The 22,695-nt window shown below is 47.1% G+C and overlaps 1 protein-coding gene across 3 annotated transcripts in view; it reads right to left on the bottom strand.

Moving 5' to 3' along the window:
* The window catches only part of LOC115180382 (calcium/calmodulin-dependent protein kinase type 1D-like), a 62,764-nt gene that overhangs the window by 9,549 nt on the left and 30,520 nt on the right, over positions 1-22,695 (bottom strand). For 2 of the 3 annotated variants that reach the window (XM_029742434.1, XM_029742432.1), the window contains exons 2-5: positions 14,417-14,548; positions 11,318-11,392; positions 1,913-2,051; positions 1,326-1,452 (exon numbers count right to left, since the gene is read on the bottom strand). In XM_029742434.1, the coding sequence (XP_029598294.1) occupies positions 1,326-1,452; positions 1,913-2,051; positions 11,318-11,392; positions 14,417-14,499 (424 nt within the window). In that variant the 5' untranslated portion in view covers positions 14,500-14,548. Of the gene's footprint in view, positions 1-1,325; positions 1,453-1,912; positions 2,052-11,317; positions 11,393-14,416; positions 14,549-15,108; positions 15,128-22,695 lie in introns of those variants that run through there. The other variant, XM_029742433.1, reaches the window with a different exon arrangement.

Here is a 22,695-nt window from a genome sequence, read left to right as displayed (position 1 = left end):
AACTAGTAAGGTGTTGTTTAGCTGGCTATAGTACACCAACTAAGCTTAAACAAGTGTCTGCTAACTGACTTGTGTGTCAATGTAGGAGCGTGGATAGGACCCGGCAGATAAGACGTCAACATGATGAGTCTTCAGTGTCTGACTACCTGAGGTACCGTCCTACACGTCAACATGATGAGTCTTCAGAGTGTCTGACTACCAGAGGTACCGTCCTATACGTCAACATGATGAGTCTTCAGAGTGTCTGACTACCTGAGGTACCGTCCTACACGTCAACATGATGAGTCTTCAGAGTGTCTGACTACCTGAGGTACCGTCCTACACGTCAACATGATGAGTCTTCAGAGTGTCTGACTACCAGAGGTACCGTCCTACACGTCAACATGATGAGTCTTCAGAGTGTCTGACTACCTGAGGTACCGTCCTACACGTCAACATGATGAGTCTTCAGAGTGTCTGACTACCTGAGGTACCGTCCTACACCTCAACATGATGAGTCTTCAGAGTGTCTGACTACCTGAGGTACCGTCCTACACGTCAACATGATGAGTCTTCAGTGTGTCTGACTACCTGAGGTACCGTCCTACACGTCAACATGATGAGTCTTCAGTGTGTCTGACTACCTGAGGTACCGTCCTACAAGTCAACATGATGAGTCTTCAGAGTGTCTGACTACCTGAGGTACCGTCCTACCCGTCAACATGATGAGTCTTCAGAGTGTTTGACTACCAGAGGTACCGTCCTACACGTCAACATGAAAAGGTTCTGTCATGGAAATAATGTAAAACATCTGTCACACACACACACACACGTCAGGGATGCAGTATATAAATCCCCATGTCTGGCACAGGGATGGCAGTCCTCTGGCGCGTAGTGCACTGCAGTAGAGCGCCCCGCCATGTTGGCTGTCTGACTCAGTCGCTCTGTTAAAAAGGGGAAAGCAGGCGACTGGGGGCAGGGTCTGTCAGCGTGTGATAAGACCTTCTTACTCCAGAGGCAGGATGTCTGTGTGTGTGAGCTGCACACAGATGTGCCCTCTCCCATTGCAGACACATAATTAAAGCAGTGTGATTTTTCCTACAATATACTATATTATAAAGTGTGTCACTTATGTAAAGCACAGTGATGGCATCACACTCAGTAAGAGTGAACACAATGTAGTCATACGACTTTTGGAAAGGATGGTAGCTTAAAAACCTAAAAGGCGTAAATTTGCTTCCAGTATTAACACTTCAGTAGCTGACGACCCAAGGTATATTAACAAGTGGCATTAACTTCTAAGTCAGGATATTTAAGATTAAAGGGGTGGGGGAGGCATCTCTTACCCACGTATCCCGGCGTGCCGCACGCGGTTGACATGACGTCCCCGCTGCCCTCCATCTTGGACAGACCAAAGTCACTGATCATGATCTTAGACTCGTCCTGGGGGTTAAAATACAGCAGGTTCTCTGGCTGGAGAGAGAGGACGGAGAGAGAAAGAGAGAGATGGAGCAATAGATTGTGATTAACATGCTCCCTCTATCACTCAAACTGAGCTCTCCCATCCTTTGATCTCTTTACTTACATACATACCCTGAACATACTGTAGATATAAAATGGTAATCATTTGTTAGGAAGTCTCTAATCGACCACACAATCCAGTTATGTTGCTGTCTGTTTTATGAGGCCATATGACCATACTCCTCTCTCTCAGGGGATTCTGCTCTGTGGTATATTTCCCAGAAGCCACTGCGTGTTGTGACCCGCTGAGTGGCCTAAATCCCAAACGCATGCTGCACCTCACCACCGCAATGAATCATGGTCCATAAAACATAAGTGATCCGCACATGTCGAGATGCAGGGGGGAATAGACAGGGTTTGTGTGTGTGTGTGTGTGTGTTTCAGTATGTGCGAGCGTGTGTGTCACCATCACCTTCAGGTCTCTGTGGACGATGCCCAACTTGTGGAGGTAGTCGACAGCGTCTAGCACCTGTCTGATGAGAGTACTGGCATCTTTCTCTGTGTAGAACCCCTTCTCCACGATACGGTCAAACAACTCACCTCCCGACACTCTGTAGACACAGACAGAGGGGTCAGTAAACCAGGTAAGTAAAACAGATGTGCACGCACGCAGACAGGGAACCTGTTATGAGACAGATCCACTGAGACTTTATGAGCTACACGAATCTGCCTCCATTCAACCGTGTGTGTGTGTGTGTGTGTGTGTGTGTGTGTTTACCCCACAGTGGGGAGTGCTTTGACCCATGCCAACCCTCTGTGCCAATAAATTTAACCCTTCATGCTCCATACTATCACGACCAATCAAAGTGCACCATACAGTCTAAAACTAACTGTATAGGGAGAACTGTAGCAGAGAGACAGGACATGGGAGGGATACAAAATCTGAACAAAGAAACTGAGAAAAAGGTGCCTCATTTTTCTCAGGCCATAGATTCACACCGTGGAGGATAGTTAAGCTTCAGAGCGCGTGTGTGTGTGTGTGTGTGTGTGTGTGTCAGACGGTGCCCTTGCTGTTTTACAGGTTTGTTTTAAGACTCTACGCCAGATTATGGGGTTTTTAAAGCGCCAGAACAGCCACAGGCCAGAAGCTGAACATCCCATAACTTTCCTCAGTCCTCAACAGCTAGCTGGCACAGGGCAGTATAGATGGCTGCTAAGCATGGATCTAAGGACAGATTTGTAGTCTGTCCGGCCGTCCCTTAAGGTTATGGAAAGGGTAAACTGATCCTGGGTCTGCCACTAGCAGAACAGCTCAGTGCACTGGTCATTAGCTTAGTGGCACTCCGCTGTATGTGAGCAGGGTGTTGTCACTGCGTAGCACTGCAGAGAACCTATGTAATACTGTAGGTCTCTGGCTGACTGTCGAGGTAAAGCAGCTTTCTATCACATTCCACCACAAGGGGGAGTAGTCAACCACTCATCTCTAATAGTGCCACAGTCCGTAAAGACTAGTTCTGAGGGAGGAAGGGAGGAGATAGGGATTACACTATATTAGGTTTAACATGCTTTAGAACGAAGAGATATATTGAAATGCCTAGTATTTACGGTAAGAACATTAAAGAGGTAGAATCTGTCTCTTATGACTGTCTCTCTTGGTATTGACAAGCACAATATGGAAACAATGGAGGAAGGACATTTTGAATTTCCATAGGTACACAGCTCCCTCTCCTGGTTCCTGTATTGACCCCATCGACTGCTTCTGTTGTCTCGCGCTCTCATGTTTGACATGTCCCCTGAAGGCATCTGGCTGCAGTCCTATAAACACCATATTGATAAACAGACAGCTGACCTTCAATAGAACGTCGTGTCACGCCAAGGGCTACCAGGAATCAGCGGTGACAACAAGTACTGTTTTGATCCGCGGATGTTAGTACTTTCACATTGACCCAATAAAGTCCCTCCCTCCCTGTGTATGGCGTTTGGGAGGCAGATGTACTGTGCCTTCTTCCTCAGTACGGAGTTGACAGATTGTGCAGCAGGAGCCTGAGGGGCTGCTCCTCTCCTCTGATCCCCATGGGGGAGCTGTAACCATGATCCTTACTGGTATTCCTATTAACCCACACACTGAACCTAAAACAGCCTCAACTAGATCTCTTATTGTCTTCTAGTTATTCTCTGAACCTAAATACTGATCTTGGATCAGCTTAAATCAAATCTCAATTCTAACCTTAACCGCCATAAGATACAAACATAACTATCAATATAAAATAACAACCTATATACTACACAAGAACAACCAGGCTCACTGCACCTCTCGTTGCTGCGCTGAGGGCGATTGATGGAGAATGAGCATAGGGTCAAATATATCTGTTTCTTTCTAAAACTGCAGAGATTGGCATTGGACGAATATTGAATACACAAACAAAAAAGCACATGCGCGCGCACACGCACACCCACAACCAACACACACACACACACACACACACAGGCAGAGTGAGTGTGAATCTGGGGGCATCGTCACACTGACAGATCAAATAAGAGCATGAAGAAAGTTACATTCTAAGGAAGTCTCTGAAAAAAGGAGATAAGAAATTAATTGCTAATCCGCTCCGCTCTCTCTTGTCCTTTCTCTCCTTCCTCTCTCTCTCTCTCTCTATCCCCACGCTCCACCTCTATCCCCACGCTCCACCTCTATCCCCACGCTCCACCTCTATCCCCACGCTCCATCTCTCCCTCTCTATCCCCACGCTCCATCTCTCCCTTTCTCTTCTCTCTCTATCCCCACGCTCCACCTCTATCCCCACGCTCCACCTCTATCCCCACGCTCCACCTCTATCCCCACGCTCCATCTCTCCCTCTCTATCCCCACGCTCCATCTCTCCCTTTCTCTTCTCTCTCTATCCCCACGCTCCACCTCTATCCCCACGCTCCACCTCTATCCCCACGCTCCATCTCTCCCTTTCTCTTCTCTCTCTATCCCCACGCTCCACCTCTATCCCCACGCTCCATCTCTCCCTTTCTCTTCTCTCTCTATCCCCACGCTCCATCTCTCCCTTTCTCTTCTCTCTCTATCCCCACGCTCCATCTCTCCCTTTCTCTTCTCTCTCTATCCCCACGCTCCACCTCTATCCCCACGCTCCATCTCTCCCTTTCTCTTCTCCCTCTCTATCCCCATGCTCCATCTCTCCCTTTCTCTTCTCTCTCTATCCCCACGCTCCATCTCTCCCTTTCTCTTCTCTCTCTCTATCCCCATGCTCCATCTCTCCCTTTCTCTTCTCTATCTATCTATCCCACGCTCCATCTCTCCCTTTCTCTTCTCTATCTATCCCCACGCTCCATCTCTCCCTCTCTATCCCCACGCTCCATCTCTCCCTTTCTCTTCTCTATCTATCCCCACGCTCCATCTCTCCCTTTCTCTTCTCTCTCTATCCCCACGCTCCATCTCTCCCTTTCTCTTCTCTCTCTCTATCTATCCCCACGCTCCATCTCTCCCTTTCTTTTCTCTCTCTCTATCTATCCCCACGCTCCATCTCTCCCTTTCTCTTCTCTCTCTCTATCTATCCCCACGCTCCATCTCTCCCTTTCTTTTCTCTCTCTCTATCTATCCCCACGCTCCATCTCTCCCTTTCTCTTCTCTCTCTCTATCTATCCCCACGCTCCATCTCTCCCTTTCTTTTCTCTCTCTCTATCCCCACGGTCCATCTCTCCCTTTCTCTTCTCTCTCTCTATCCCCACGCTCCACCTCTATCCCCACGCTCCATCTCTCCCTCTCTATCCCCACGCTCCATCTCTCCCTTTCTCTTCTCTCTCTATCCCCACGCTCCATCTCTCCCTTTCTCTTCTCTCTCTATCCATCTATCCCCACGCTCCATCTCTCCCTTTCTCTTCTCTATCTATCCCCACGCTCCATCTCTCCCTCTCTATCCCCACGCTCCATCTCTCCCTTTCTCTTCTCTCTCTATCCCCACGCTCCATCTCTCCCTTTCTCTTCTCTCTCTATCCCCACGCTCCACCTCTATCCCCACGCTCCACCTCTATCCCCACGCTCCATCTCTCCCTTTCTCTTCTCTATCTATCCCCACGCTCCATCTCTCCCTTTCTTTTCTCTCTCTCTATCCCCACGCTCCATCTCTCCCTTTCTCTTCTCTATCTATCCCCACGCTCCATCTCTCCCTCTCTATCCCCACGCTCCATCTCTCCCTTTCTCTTCTCTCTCTATCCCCACGCTCCATCTCTCCCTTTCTCTTCTCTCTCTCTATCTATCCCCACGCTCCATCTCTCCCTTTCTCTTCTCTATCTATCCCCACGCTCCATCTCTCCCTTTCTCTTCTCTCTCTCTATCCCCACGCTCCATCTCCTTTTCTCTTCTCTCTCTATCCCCACGCTCCATCTCTCCCTTTCTCTTCTCTATCTATCCCCACGCTCCATCTCTCCCTTTCTCTTCTCTCTCTATCCCCACGCACCATCTCTCCCTCTCTATCCCCACGCTCCATCTCTCCCTTTCTCTTCTCTCTCTATCCCCACGCTCCATCTCTCCCTTTCTCTTCTCTCTCTCTCTCTATCCCCACGCTCCATCTCTCCCTTTCTCTTCTCTCTCTCTATCCCCACGCTCCATCTCTCCCTTTCTCTTCTCTCTCTATCTATCTATCCCCACGCTCCATCTCTCCCTTTCTCTTCTCTCTCTATCCCCACGCTCCATCTCTCCCTTTCTCTTCTCTCTCTCTATCCCCACGCTCCACCTCTATCCCCACGCTCCATCTCTCCCTTTCTCTTCTCTCTCTATCCCCACGCTCCATCTCTCCCTTTCTCTTCTCTCTCTCTATCCCCACGCTCCACCTCTATCCCCACGCTCCACCTCTATCCCCACGCTCCATCTCTCCCTTTCTCTTCTCTCTCTATCTATCTATCCCCACGCTCCATCTCTCCCTTTCTCTTCTCTCTCTCTATCCCCATGCACCATCTCTCCCTCTCTATCCCCACGCTCCATCTCTCCCTCTCTCCCTCTCTATCCCCATGCTCCATCTCTCCCTTTCTCTTCTCTCTCTCTATCCCCACGCACCATCTCTCCCTCTCTATCCCCACGCTCCATCTCTCCCTCTCTCCCTCTCTATCCCCATGCTCCATCTCTCCCTTTCTCTTCTCTCTCTCTATCCCCACGCACCATCTCTCCCTTTCTCTTCTCTCTCTATCCCCACGCATCATCTCTCCCTTTCTCTTCTCTCTCTATCCCCACGCACCATCTCTCCCTCTCTATCCCCACGCTCCATCTCTCCCTTTCTCTTCTCTCTCTCTATCCCCACGCTCCACCTCTATCCCCACGCACCATCTCTCCCTCTCTATCCCCACGCTCCATCTATCCCTTTCTCTTCTCTCTCTATCTATCTATCCCCACGCTCCATCTCTCCCTTTCTCTTCTCTCTCTATCCCCATGCTCCATCTCTCCCTTTCTCTTCTCTCTCTCTATCCCCACGCTCCATCTCTCCCTTTCTCTTCTCTCTCTCTATCCCCACGCTCCATCTCTCCCTTTCTCTTCTCTCTCTCTATCCCCACGCTCCATCTCCTTTTCTCTTCTCTCTCTCTCTATCTATCTATCCCACGCTCCATCTCTCCTTCTCTTCTCTATCTATCCCCACGCTCCATCTCTCCCTTTCTCTTCTCTCGCTCTATCCCCACGCTCCATCTCTCCTTCTCTTCTCTCGCTCTATCCCCATGCTCCATCTCTCCCTTTCTCTTCTCTCGCTCTCTCTCTCTCTTCTCTGCCAACAGTGACTTGTTAAATTTTTCAGCCGAGACGAGCGTGGAAGGGAATGACAAGCAAAAGGCTAAGCTGACAACACTATCCCCACGCTCCACCTCTATCCCCACGCTCCATCTCTCCCTTTCTCTTCTCTATCTATCCCCACGCTCCATCTCTCCCTTTCTTTTCTCTCTCTCTATCCCCACGCTCCATCTCTCCCTTTCTCTTCTCTATCTATCCCCACGCTCCATCTCTCCCTCTCTATCCCCACGCTCCATCTCTCCCTTTCTCTTCTCTCTCTATCCCCACGCTCCATCTCTCCCTTTCTCTTCTCTCTCTCTATCTATCCCCACGCTCCATCTCTCCCTTTCTCTTCTCTATCTATCCCCACGCTCCATCTCTCCCTTTCTCTTCTCTCTCTCTATCCCCACGCTCCATCTCCTTTTCTCTTCTCTCTCTATCCCCACGCTCCATCTCTCCCTTTCTCTTCTCTATCTATCCCCACGCTCCATCTCTCCCTTTCTCTTCTCTCTCTATCCCCACGCACCATCTCTCCCTCTCTATCCCCACGCTCCATCTCTCCCTTTCTCTTCTCTCTCTATCCCCACGCTCCATCTCTCCCTTTCTCTTCTCTCTCTCTCTCTATCCCCACGCTCCATCTCTCCCTTTCTCTTCTCTCTCTCTATCCCCACGCTCCATCTCTCCCTTTCTCTTCTCTCTCTATCTATCTATCCCCACGCTCCATCTCTCCCTTTCTCTTCTCTCTCTATCCCCACGCTCCATCTCTCCCTTTCTCTTCTCTCTCTCTATCCCCACGCTCCACCTCTATCCCCACGCTCCATCTCTCCCTTTCTCTTCTCTCTCTATCCCCACGCTCCATCTCTCCCTTTCTCTTCTCTCTCTCTATCCCCACGCTCCACCTCTATCCCCACGCTCCCTTTCTCTTCTCTCTCTATCCCCACGCTCCATCTCTCCCTTTCTCTTCTCTCTCTCTATCCCCACGCTCCATCTCTCCCTTTCTCTTCTCTCTCTCTATCCCCACGCTCCATCTCTCCCTTTCTCTTCTCTCTCTCTATCCCCACGCTCCATCTCCTTTTCTCTTCTCTCTCTCTCTATCTATCTATCCCACGCTCCATCTCTCCTTCTCTTCTCTATCTATCCCCACGCTCCATCTCTCCCTTTCTCTTCTCTCGCTCTATCCCCACGCTCCATCTCTCCTTCTCTTCTCTCGCTCTATCCCCATGCTCCATCTCTCCCTTTCTCTTCTCTCGCTCTCTCTCTCTCTTCTCTGCCAACAGTGACTTGTTAAATTTTTCAGCCGAGACGAGCGTGGAAGGGAATGACAAGCAAAAGGCTAAGCTGACAACACACACACACGTTGGCTGGACATAACGGTGTGGTAGTGACGGAGGAGATGGGCCACCATCCTGCTGGGTTGCGTAACCATTTGCGTAGGGAGACCATGGCAATCAGACAGGAGGCAAATCTACTTCCCTTTCAATACACACACACACACCATACTGTAGGCACACACATACACTCACACACACACTATTGTAATTCCATTTGGTCTCACTCACTTCTGTATCGCTATCTCTGTACCGTTCTCCATCCCTTTCTCTTCCTTCACCCCCCCCCCTTATCAGAACAGTATCAAATCGTCCCTTTATCTGAGTATATTCTGAACTGTACAGTGGCCCTGTGTGCTCCTGCGTAGTTGTCTGGCTCAGCAGTGCAGTGGTAGGCAGGTAGATTCAGCTGTGGGATGATTTTTTCGTAGAGGATGGTCGGGGGGCCGGAACACAACTATAATAATGGATGCACTGCAAATTAACCACAACTAAGCCCAAAAAAAGAGAGTATTACTATAAAAGAACAATCATTTCATACCTCGATTACATTGAGACACGATCACATCTGTTTTATTCGAGGGAATACACATTTTTAGCTGAATTCCTGGTGATTTTACAGCATTTGTTTGACCAAAAACTAAAATCCCGCGGGTCGCTTGTTGCCGACCCCTGCTGTAGTGTTTCCTACAGTAAGGAAGTCTCTCTCTCACTGTAGACAGCAGCTCTTCATCCACCCAGAGATGGAAGCGTCACACCAGACCTAACTAATCACAGCTAGATCGGATGACATGACAACCTCCAAGCACAGATGCCGTTAAACCAAACCCGACGTAACCAAACCCGACGTATCAAACTCAGAGCCAAGTTAAATCAGATATGTCAAACTCAGAGAGAGTGCAGGTATATCAGACCTGACGTGTCAAACTCAGAGAAAAGTTTAATCAGACCACACCTGTCAACCTCTGAGGATGATTCATATCAAGGCAGGATCACAGGGGGCTGGTAAAGACGGCAGACCTGGTCCAACGTTCCAACTCGGAGGTGACGCGTGATACACGGATGATAGGTACCGACTCAGAGCTCAGATGAGTAGTGCGATTCCTACCTGCTGAGGTGTTATTCCTGGTTCTAACAAGTTAAGCCCTGTCATAAGTGGAGTGAGGTGACCTTTCACCTCTGTATCCGTGGTAACAGAGCCTGATATGAGAAAGTGCCTTGCTGCAGAAGAGACGGGGAGAATCATTTCACACCTGCTGCAGGTGAGGGGAGAGGTAAGGGGTAAAGGTGAGAGGAGGGGTGAGAGGTGGGGAGGAGAGATGAGGTGTGAGGAGAACAGGGGTGAGATAGAAGAAAGGAGAAGAGAGACATGAGGGGAGGATGAGAGGCAGAAGACTGAAGTGAAAGACGGTTCTGATGGGTGGGTGTTTTTCTCCTCTGTTCTCAATTCAACATCCTGTTAGCACTGAAACTAATAACATTAAGTGTGCCGTGACTCTGCAATAAACAAAATGAAATGATCAAAGTTAAGAACTGCTCTACTTTCCTGCACACACACACACACACACACTTACATAACTCACAACACATTTGAATCCATAACTCACACGCCCTCCTCCACAGACTGATATAACTCCAGCTGATTAATGTGGCCAGGAGTGCATAGTGGCACGTTAGCTTTGCTGTAACGTTAGACTAACGTTATGTAAACGTTAGCTGAGCGCTACGAGCCAGGTCCCATTCCCTCTCCTGTCGACTGTCTTAATGGAAGTCTAATTGGAGTAATGAGGGCTTATAAAGTGTGTGTATGTGTGAGTGTGTAAGCTAAAACCGTCACCCCCCTGCCCCATTCCTCAGTGCTGAGTCAGTCTGAGGGTACGGCAGGTCAGGTCAGTGAGCGAGACAGACAGTCAAAGAGAGAGACAGAAGGAGAGAGACGGGACAGACACAAAAAGATGATAAGAAGAGACAGTAAGAAGTAGAAGGGGGGAAAGAGAATGACAGGAATTAAGATCAAGAAATAAGGCTAGATGAATGGAGGAGAGAGAGAGAGACAGAGAGAACTTACCTCAGGTAGAGGTGGTTGAATGGCGAAGAGAGAGAGAGACAGAGAACTTACAGCTGCATGATCAGGTAGAGGTGGTTGAATGGAGAAGAGAGAGACAGAGAGAACTTACAGCTGCATGATCAGGTAGAGGTGGTTGAATGGAGAAGAGAGAGACAGAGAGAACTTACAGCTGCATGATCAGGTAGAGGTGGTTGAATGGAGAAGAGAGAGACAGAGAGAACTTACAGCTGCATGATCAGGTAGAGGTGGTTGAATGGAGAAGAGAGAGACAGAGAGAACTTACAGCTGCATGATCAGGTAGAGGTGGTTGAATGGAGAAGAGAGAGAGAGAGAACTTACAGCTGCATGATCAGGTAGAGGTGGTTGAACGGAGAAGAGAGAGAGAGAACTTACAGCTGCATGATCAGGTAGAGGTGGTTGAACGGAGAAGAGAGAGACAGAACTTACAGCTGCATGATCAGGTAGAGGTGGTTGAACGGAGAAGAGCGAGACAGAACTTACAGCTGCATGATCAGGTAGAGGTGGTTGAATGGAGAAGAGAGAGACAGAGAACTTACAGCTGCATGATCAGGTAGAGGTGGTTGAACGGAGAAGAGCGAGACAGAACTTACAGCTGCATGATCAGGTAGAGGTGGTTGAATGGAGAAGAGAGAGACAGAGAACTTACAGCTGCATGATCAGGTAGAGGTGGTTGAACGGAGAAGAGAGAGACAGAGAACTTACAGCTGCATGATCAGGTAGAGGTGGTTGGAACTCTCATAAATGTCTTCCAAAGCCACTATGTTCTCATGCTTGATTCTGGAGGGGACAGAAAACACAGACAATGTTAGTCTATTAGTCATGTACAACTATAACCCCTTAAACAGATGATCAGATCCCAGACTATCTACACCCCCTTTACCTCAGCTCTAGAGTCATCTCAAACACTTACTAAACATAAGCTCTCTCTCCCTCTGTCTCTCCCTCCCTCCAACACCATACTCAGGCCTTGCCATGGTAACTGCTCCATGGTGAAAGTGTATAATGTGTACACATGGGACATGCTTGTGCTGCTGGGGTGGTGGTGGTGGATGTAAGCATGTGTGCCTCATGACCCGTTTGCCGATGATGTTATTGCATGGGGGAATAATACTGTACACACCTGGCACGCACACACACAGGAAGCGTGAGCAGGTGGGGAGTTCAGTACGTACATTAGCAGTGTGTGAGATCTCTGAGCTCGTAGCGAGCGGTGGAGCGTAGAGATATGAGTCATAGACAGTCTGAGGAAAGATGGCTGAGATGAGAACACCAGGGAGAATGATGTGTGTTTAAACTCTCTCTGGGATCATGGAAGGGTAAAGCAGATATGAACCTAAGAGTAGAGAGAGGATTCCTGATCTCCTCTCATTACATGACAAATCCTTCCACAGTTAATGCCTTATTATTTGACAACTGATTCTCTGTCTTAGAGAAGGCTGTGTGTGTGTGTTTGTGTGTGTGTGTGTGAGAGAGAGAATCCCTGTCGAGCGGCAGTATCCAAATAAACTAGTAGGCGACAGAGTGGGCAGAGACTGTGGCACGACACTATACCCCAACTTCACATAAAAAGGGAGAGAGCCTGATCATATCTTTGTGAATGTGTGTGTACCAGTTCTCTATTTTTGACGCATGTGTGTTTCTGAATGTGTGTACACACATGACCACTTGAAGTGTATACATATATACTACAAAAGTATGTGGACATTTGCTCGTCAAACATTTCCTTCCAAAATCATGGGCATTAATATGGAGTTGGTCCCCCTTTCGCTGCTATAACAGCCTCCACTCTTCTGGGAAGACTTTCCACTAGATGTTGGAACATTGCTGCGGGGGCTTCCATTCAGCCACAAGAGCATTAGTGAGGTCGGGCACTGATGTTGGACGATTAGGCCTGGCTCGCAGTTGGCGTTCCAATTCATCCCAAAGGTGATCGATGGGGTTGAGGTCAGGGCTCTGTGCAGGCCAGTCAAGTTCTTCCATACCGATCTCAGCAAACCATTTCTGTACGGACCTCGCTTTGTGCACGGGGTCATTGTCATGCTGAAACAGGAAAGGGCCTTCACCAAACTGTTGCCACAAAGTTGGAAGCACAGAATCGTCTAGAATGTCATAGTATGCTGTAGCATTAAGATTTCCCTTCACTGGAACTAAGGGGCCTAGCCGAACCATGAAAAAACAGCCCCAGACCATTATTCCTCCTCCACCAAACTTTACAGTTGGCACTATGCATTGGGACAGGCAGTGTTCTCCTGGAATCCACCAATCCCAGATTACTCAGACAGATGGTGAAGTGTGATTCATCATTCCAGAGAACGCGTTTCCACTGCTCCAGAGTCCAATGGCAGAGACATTTACACCACTCCAGCCGACGCTTGGCATTGCACATGGTGATCTTAAGCTTGTGTGCGGCTGCTCGGCCATGGAAACCCATTTCATGAAGCTCCAGACGAACAGTTCTTGTACTGATGTTGCTTCCAGAGGCTGTTTGGAACTCGGTAGTGAGTATTACAACCGAGGACAGACGATTTATACACGCTACGCACTTCAGCACTCGCCGGCCCCGTTCTGTGAGTTTGTGTGGCCTACCATTTCGCTGCTGAGATGTTGCTGCTCCTAGCAGTTTCCACTTCACAATAACAGCGTTTACAGTTGACCGGGGCAGCTCTAGCAGGGCAGAAATTTGACGAACTGACTTGTTGGAAATGTGGCATCCTATGACGGTGCCACGTTGAAAGTCACTGAGCTCTTCAGTAAGGCCATTCTACTTCCAATGTTTGTCTATGGAGATTGCATGGCTGTGTGCTTGATTTTACACACCTGTCAGCAACGCGTGTGGCTGAAACAGCCAAATCCACTCATTTGAAGGGATGTCCACATACTTTTGTATAAATAGTGCACATGAATGACAATGTTTGGGTACGAAGCATTGACCCTGAGGAGGTGTGTCTTGTGACCTCTGCAGGCCATATTAGCCTGTCAATCAGCTGGTTGCCAGGAGATGCTGAGAGTGGCAAAAACCCGAAGATCAGACATGGAAGGCGTCAGAGGCTAGCAAACACCCCCCTCCACTGACTGGATCACCGTGACAACACCGATCCCGCATGAATATTGTCAGGGTCAGTGGTGTCTCTCCTGTCCCTAGGGAACACGCATGGTATACTGCAATAATAACACCAACACATACTGTAGCCGCCTACTTCTGGACAGTGAGTGACTGACTGAGTGAGTGAGAGGGTGAGTAAGTCAGACCTTGTGGAACTACTGAGCATTGGGCCAGATCCAAGGTGATATCTGACCACACACACACACACACACACACACACACACAAGCAGTGGAGAGGGATTACTGTATTATCCAGTGACGTGGAGATGCATATCTTTGGTTTTATCCCCTGGTGTGTGTGTGTGTGTGTGTGTGTGTGTGTGTGTGTGTGTGTGTGTTCATACAGGTCTCTACTCAGCTACCTGACAATATGTATGAATAATACGTGTAAAATGCATAATGTGATCCTCACTGGAAGAAAATATTAGAAGGTACATTCAGAACAGTATCAGTGCTTAGGACACAAGGTCTCTAAGCAAAAGAAATAGAAGACAGAGAGGATGTTTTCTATAGTCGCTACCTACCTTAATCTCCTGTTCTGTCAGTGTGAGTCTGTGGACCTTGACCTAAAGATAACAGTGAATGGGGGGTAGTGGGAGGGAAGCGAGCGTGATGCGCAGTGGTGAGGGGTGGCGGTGTTTCCGTTCGGTCGCCAGGGTAACAGATGTTAGGGAGGAGTAGGTAGGTGGGAGACTTACTTGCGGAGCACGTTGATCTCGTTCTCGATGCTGCTCTCTTTCCCCTTCAGGGCCTTCTTGGGGATACACTTCACAGCAAACATCTTCCCTGTAGACCTCTCCTGGGCCAACACCACCTCAGAGAACGCCCCGCTAGGAGAGAGAGAAAGAAAATATTTGATTAATCAATTAGCAATTGTGTAAGACAGTTCAACAAGTACAGATACTAAACACAGACATGAAACAGCAAAACAAGTTAACAAGGTTTCCATGAGAGAGCAAGAGAGAGGTGGCAGAGGGGAGCTAGAGAGAGCTGGATGAAGCTTAGTTCATTAATGCAGTCTCAGCTCCATGAATCTCATTGTTCTCTGTCCAGCTCATCTGAAACCCTCCAAACCACTCACTCACTATATCACCATCTCTAACACACTTCACAGCCACTCAGATATCACTCTATCGCTCTCTCCATCGCTGTCTCCCCCCCTCTCTCATTTCTCTTTATTTATCACTCTCATTGTCCTTCACTCATTGTTTCATGTTCAAATCGCTCTATAATATTCTTGATCTCCTCCTTATCCTTTGTCCCAGTTCCCTTGGTCTCTCTCTCTCTCTCTCTCTCCTCCCTCTCTCCACAGTTCATGTTTATTCTCACTATGTTCTCTCCTCCATATATCTTCCCACTTCCTCTCCTTCTCTCCCTGCCCCTCCCTCACCTTGTTTTCCTGCTGCGTTCTTCTTGTTAGCTCGGTAGGAAATCAAATTTCATATCTGGTTTGCTTTCATTCATCAGCTGACTAATGGTCCATGCTGATATGTCAATCAGCAATGAAGGAACGAGGGGAAAGACAGGGTACACGTCCTCCCTCTTCCTCTCCACTATTATTCTATTCTTCCGTTCCCCGCCTCTCCTCATCCCGCTCTCGTCTCTCCTGCCTTTGGGACATGGTGCTGGTTATGAATTCATTCATACTTCCTTTCCTCCCTCCTTTCTGTCCTTCTATTTCACTCTGCTGATGGCCTTTACATAAGGCACAACAAGCATGACAACATAATTTTGGAAAGTGTACAATTTCAGTAATACATTATTAATATAACCTTGGTAATATTCAACCTATCTTAGTGTGTGTGTGTGTGTGTGTGTTTAGTGCTATAGTCCAGATAGCACTAGAGCCATTTAGAAGCCCCCATTTGTTGATGACCGCCGACTCCAAGACATCACCATCTGACACTACACTGAAAAGCTCGAAAAACCCTGACGCAGAGATAAAACAGCAATGCAGGCCTGTCGCTATGCTGCGCGCACACACACACACACACACACACACACACACACACACACACCCTTTCATGTGTGATTCGCAATTACAAACTGGATAGTTCTGATTCCACTTGATGGTTGGCCGATTATTCACAAAATCATGGTCTCAGAGTGTTCGCTCGGTATCGCACCCGTTTCAATTACTATTGCCAGAGACATAACAGCCAGGCATTGTTCAGTAAAGCACAAATGATTCTCATACATCTCCCTTCTCAGTCCTTCTCTTTCCTTCCTTTGTCCTAGCCTCCATCGTTATCATCTCTTCCTCCATTTCTCTCTCTGTTAGAATCCTCCCCCCCCTATATTCTTCTCACGTTTATCACCAAAAGATTATTCCCTTCTCCACACCTCACCTCCTCTTCTTCTCTCACTCCCTCTGCCCTTTCGCTGAGTTGCTCACACATCTGTCACACTGGCAGCTGATCTTATCGGGTGTTCAGGTCTCTTCATGTGAAGAAGGTTTATTCTCAATGGAAACTAGTAACAGACCCATTGAAGCTAATGAAAGCACACACAGCCTTATAGAATACTGTAAACACATTAAAACAAGTGATCTGTGATTAAGCTGGGTGCTGGTCATGTCACTTTTACTCAGTGCATGAATGAATGAATGAAGCGAGAGCACACACCTGCTACACACCTTACAGAGGGGTCTGAACTGAGCTCCAAACTGTACTAAGATCTCCTGCTCCCTAATCCACCATAATCCCTCTCCTACCAGCATGACCTGGGAGCACACACATACACAGGAAACCCCTCTTACCCAGGGCGAGGTCACCCAGCCTCCACCCATCTCCCTGGGCTGCGAGAGCCAGCTGGTCCCCCACCCACACCCACACCCACACACACACACTCGCTGGTCTGTGTAAGCAGCAGTCCCATTAGGAAGGCTAGGACTGGGTCACCATCTCTATATACTATGAATGTGGATTTAGTCACTGCCCAGGGAGAAGGAAAGAGACTGACCACATACCGTGAAACCAAAAGGCCACAAAAGACAGGGAAGGAGAAAGAAGAGGAAACAGGAGATAGAGACATACAGTAGAAATGGGAGAGAAGAGAGGGAGGCAAGCATGGGTGAATCCTGTAATTTATAGAGAGAGAGAATCCTGTGTGTGGGTTTGAGACAGAAAAGAGCTGTAGGTGTGAATGAGACCAATAAGAGAAAAGCTGAACGGCGGTGCTGCAGTACAACAAAGACAACCTTTAAAGCATTCACACAGAACAGAGATGGAAGCGAGTTGAATAGAGCCACCACAGGGCACATACAGTATAGTATCAACCCCATCGATTGGCTGGAAATCTCTCTTTTTATAAACAAATTTGGACAGGGAGCAGAGGGATAGTGTAATACAGCATCTCCCCAGCTGTGTTCACACACAAAGGGGCTTTGAGTGTGTGTGTGTGTGTGTTATTGGGGGTTGACTAGGTGTTATGCAGTTCAAGTTCGGCCCTGCTATTGCAGTTGATGGCGACATTGGGCGATTGCATTTCCTCAGGTGTATAAACCTGGGTAATTGTCTCAGCGAGGCTCCAGTGGGTCTGTGATTGCATTGAATGGAAACTACATGGGCAGCCTGCAGCCAGTGTAGAGTGTGAGTGTCACTCTTAGACAGATATCCATTGTGGCAGGTCTTCTTGGTTAACGGGGGCCCAATTGAATAATGCTGGCGCTAAGTGATCTCTCCTACAGAGACAAAGATAGGCTCTCACATGGGAGAAGCACGCACAGATAGACATGCACACGGCTGTATGATGCATGTGTGAGTGTGTGTAAATATTTTCCCAAGGCAAGAGTTGTCAAAATCAGACACACATCCTGGGTTTCTCCTCTAAAGGAGAGAGTCTTTGTCTCAGAGAGAGATAACTATAATAGACTCACAAGGTGACAGTGACACAATAACACTGATACAGACATGCAGGATTAGTGGCTTCCCCATTAACAGTGGCATTAGGGGGGCCAATTGAGTGGATGCTTTAACCCTCCTGTGACTACAATATCTAGAAGCCTCCATTGTCATTCCATTCCATGCCTGTGCTCAGCTGCAAGCTGTAGTGCTTGGCTTCCTCTGAGCAAGTGTCAGAAGCGTTTTGCATTATTAGATGATCATTGATTTTGTATCTTTATTTTAGTATTTATAGATACAGATATAACAAAAACAGTACAACCCCCAATTCCTCATTCTCCCATCCATCCATCCATCCATCCATCCATCCATCCATCAAGGCATCTATAAAAGTAAGTTAAATAGGAAAGAAAAACTGAAACAAACAGTAAGAAACAAAAACAATGGAGAAAAAAAGTTATATAAAAATTCTTAACAGCACAAATGGCCACTAGAACAGACATGACTGCTTACCAAAACTACGCAAATTACACTAAGACAGGCTCTCCATGTATTGTATTAATGGGGACCAGGTTAAGTGAAACTTTTGTTGGGACCCATGCACAATGTACCTAACCTTCTCCAGAGGCAGAGATGACATCATCTCCTTAACCCACTTCATAAAGGAGTGCGGCTTTGCAGACTTCCAGTGAAAGAGGACAAGGCGGCGAGCTAGCAGCTGTCGCATTTGCCTGATGCGTGGTAGCATTCTGGTCTAGGGGAAGTACATCAAAAATGTCAGTGACCGGGTTGGGGCTAACAGTTGTATTACACACGTGAGAATACCTCAAAAATGAGGTCCCAGAAGCCACTCAAAGATTGGCATGACCAAAACATAAATGTCCCACAGTCGCTGGACTCTGGTGGCATCTCAAACACTTGGGGTCAACATTTGGGTATATTTCTGCCAATCTGTCATTTGAGTAATGGAGATGGTGCAAAACCTTAAACTGAATAAGCCCATGCCTTATGCAAAATGATGTGTGGATACGTTCAATACATCATCGGGGAGATCGCCACCTATGTCTTGCTCCCATGCAGATTTTGTCATTTGCAAAGGAAGGCAGATTAATGTTCTGTATCATGTCGTATAATCTGGAGATTGTGCCCTTCAGATAAGGGTTAAGATCTAAGCACCTCTCGACTGGACACTTAGTGGGCTCGAGTGGAAATGAAGGGAAATGTTTTTTGGCAAGCTGCGAGTTTGCAGGTATCTAAAAAAGTGGGTATTGGGAATATTATGGTCAACCCTCAGAGTATCGAATGAGATGAATGTGTTGTCAACAAATAGGTCACAAAAACAACACCAGACCGTTCCTATGCCAGAACTGGAATGCCGTGTCAATCTGTGACGCTGGGAAGAGATGATTAGATGTTAATGGAGAGAAGCCGCTCACTTGTTTAAGGCTAAAGTGACTTCGGAATTGGACCCAAATTTTAAGGGAGTTCTTAAAAATGTGGTCCAAAACATGGGTGCCAAGGTTCATGGGCAGTGGGGAGCACAGGAGAGACACAGGAGAAGTTGGAAGGCTTGACTGTAACTCCATGATGGCCCAAGTTGGACCATCCTTGTTTTCAAATGTAGAAAACCAATAAACACATTTAGATATATTTGCTGACCAGTAATAGTGTAAAAACTGGGAAGGCCCAGTCCGCCTGCAGGCTTAGGTCTCTCTAGATATACCTTTCTCATTTGTGGATTTGACTTATTTCAAATGAAGTTGGAAATGCAGCTGTCCAGTTGTTTGAACATCAACTTTGGCAGAAAAATGGGAATAATTTGGAATAAGTAGAAAAACCTAGGTAGTACAGTCATTTTAACAGAATTAATGTGAACTGTTAATGAAATGGAAAGAGACGACCATCTTGTGAAATCCTGCTCAGTGCGCTCCAGGAGTGTTTTGAAGTTATGTTTAAACAGAGCCTTAAATGAGTGTGACCTTTATCCACAAATAAGTAAAGACCTAATGCTCCACCTTAAATGGGAAATTGGCATACCCAATTCCTTCTGCCAACTGATTAATGGGGAGCACACTTTTTGTTAGGTTTAACTTATAACCAGAGAATGTCCCAAAACCTTGTAGCATGTCCAAGAGATAGGGTATAGACTCCACAGGGTTAGAGATGTATAAAAGATTGTCTGCATAAAAGGACACCTTGAGAGTTATGTTGCTCCTTAGTATTCCCTTAATCCTCTCCTCCGAACGCAGGGCAATAGCAAGAGGATCAATAGCCATATCAAATAGGAAAGGGGATAAACAGCAACCCTGCCTGGCCCCTCTGTGGAGAGGGAAGTAGCTGGAGGTAACACTATTGGTGCGAATAGAAGCCACTGGGGACGAAATCTTAATCCAGGAAAGGAATGACGGGCCAAACCCAAATCTCTCTAGTACTGTAAATAGATATTCCCACTCAACCCAGTCGAAAGCCTTCTCAGTATCAAGAGAGATAACCTCTGGCTGTAGAGTTTAGTGGGCAGAATAAAGAACATTAACATCGCCAGCGCATATTATAGAAAGATTACCTACCTGAGAGAAATCCGGTTTGGTCAGAGTTAATTATATTAGGCATCAGTTTCTAAACGGCATGAAATGACCTCAGTGAGAATTTTATAAAATCGCAGCACAAAAAGGCTTACAGGGCGGTATGAACCACAATCTAGGGAATTCTAGTCTTTTTTAAGCAAAACCGAAATAGTCGCCTGGGTAAGTGTCTGTGGCAGTTTCTGACTAGAAATGATTTCATTGTACATTGAGCTGAGGATAGAGGATAATTTAAAGAAAGCTTTATAAAATTCAATAGGGAGGCCATCAGGCCCAGGGGCTTTACCGCTCTGCATGGACTGGATTGCCAGAGTAGCTTCATCATCACTTATTGAGGCATCCATGTTGGTTTATTCATTTGAATTGAGACAGGGGATGTCCAGATGGTCTAGAAATGCAGGCATACGAGGTGTGTCAGGAAGAGCCTCTGACGAGTAGAGTAGAACAGAATTGCTTAAATTGATTGTTGATTTCCTTGGGATTGGTAGAAGTTAAATCAGATGCAACACAGATTTCAGGTATTTATTTATTTATTTCACCTTTATTTAACCAGGTAGGCAAGTTGAGAACAAGTTCTCATTTACAATTGCGACCTGGCCAAGATAAAGCAAAGCAGTTCGACACACACAATAACACAGAGTTACACATGGAGTAAAACAAACATACAGTCAATAATACAGTAGAAAAATAAGTCTGTATACAATGTGAGCAAATGAGGTGAGATAAGGGAGGTAAAGGCAAAAAAGGCCATGGTGGCAAAGTAAATACAATATAGCAAGTAAAACACTGGAATAGTACATTTGTAGTAGAAGAAAGTGCAAAGTAGAAATAATGGGGTGCAAAGGAGCTAAATAAATAAATAAATAAATAAATACAGTAGGGGAAGAGGTAGTTGTTTGGGCTAAATTATAGATGGGCTATGTACAGGTGCAGTGATCTGTGAGCTGCTCTGACAGCTGGTGCTTAAAGATAGTGAGGGAGATAAGTGTTTCCAGTTTCGGAGATTTTTGTAGTTCGTTCCAGTCATTGGCAGCAAAGAACTGGAAGGAGAGGCGGCCGAAGGAGGAATTGGCTTTGGGGGTGACCAGAGAGATATACCTGCTGGAGCGCATGCTACAGGTGGGTGCTGCTATGGTGACCAGTGAGCTGAGATAAGGCGGGGCTTTACCTAGCAGAGACTTGTAGATAACCTGTAGCCAGTGGGTTTGGCGACGAGTATGAAGCGAGGGCCAACCAACGAGAGCGTACAGGTCGCATGGTGTCGCCTGCATAGAGGTGGATCAGAGACTCACCAGCAGCAAGAGCGACATCATTGATGTATACAGAGAAAAGAGTTGGCCCAAGAATTGAACCCTGTGGCACACCCATAGAGACTGCCAGAGGTCCGGACAACAGGCCCTCCGATTTGATACATTGAACTCTATCAGAGAAGTAGTTGGTGAACCAGGCGAGGCAATCATTTGAGAAACCAAGGCTATTGAGTCTGCCGATGAGGATGTGGTGATTGACAGAGCCGAAAGCCTTGGCCAGGTCAATGAATACGGCAGCACAGTATTGTTTCTTATCGATGGCGATTATGATATCATTTAGGACCTTGAGCGTGGCTGAGGTGCACCCATGACCAGCTCTGAAACCAGATTGCATAGCGGAGAAGGTGTGGTGGGATTCAAAATGGTCGGTAATCTGTTTGTTGACTTGGCTTTCGAAGACCTTAGAAAGACAATGTTGGATATATATAGGTCTGTAGCAGTTTGGGTCAAGAGTGTCCCCTCCTTTGAAGAGGGGGATGACAGCAGCTACTTTCCAATCTTTTGGAATCTCAGACGACACGAAAGAGAGGTTGAACAGGCTAGTAATAGGGGTTGCAACAATTTCGGCAGATAATTTCAGAAAGAAAGGGTCCAGATTGTCTAGCCCGGATGATTTGTAGGGGTCCAGATTTTGCAGCTCTTTCAGAACATCAGCTGACTGGATTTGGGAAAAGGAGAAATGGGGAAGGCTTGGGCGAGTAGCTGTGGGGGGGTGCAGTGTTGTTGACCACGGTAGGGGTAGCCAGGTGGAAAGCATGGCAGCCGTAGAAAAATGCTTATTGAAATTCTCAATTATAGTGGATTTATCAGAGGTGACAGAGTCTCCTATCCCCAGTGCAGTGGGCAGCTGGAGGTGTTCTTATTCTATATGGACTTTACAGTGTCCCAGAACTTTTTTGAGTTTGTGTTGCAGGAAGCAAATTTCTGCTTGAAAAAGCTAGCCTTGGCTTTTCTAAGTGCCTGTGTGTATTGGTTTCTAACTTCCCTGAAAAGTTGCATATCACGGGGGCTGTTCGATGCTAATGCAGAACGCCACAGGATGTTTTTGTGTTGGTTTAGGGCAGTCAGGTCTGGAGAGAACCAAGGGCTATATTGGTTCCTGGTTCTACATTTCTTGAATGGGGCATGCTTATTTAAGATGGTGAGGAAGGCATTTAAAAAAAATAACCAGGCATCCTCTACTGATGGGCTGAGGTCAATATCCTTCCAGGATACCCCGGACAGGTCAATTGGAAAGGTATGG

The sequence above is a fragment of the Salmo trutta genome, chromosome 40 (genome assembly GCF_901001165.1).
Source record: "Salmo trutta chromosome 40, fSalTru1.1, whole genome shotgun sequence".
Taxonomy (NCBI): Eukaryota; Metazoa; Chordata; class Actinopteri; order Salmoniformes; family Salmonidae; genus Salmo; species Salmo trutta.
The sequence above is the reverse complement of the archived record's forward strand: the minus strand, read 5'-3'. Positions and strand labels throughout refer to the sequence as shown.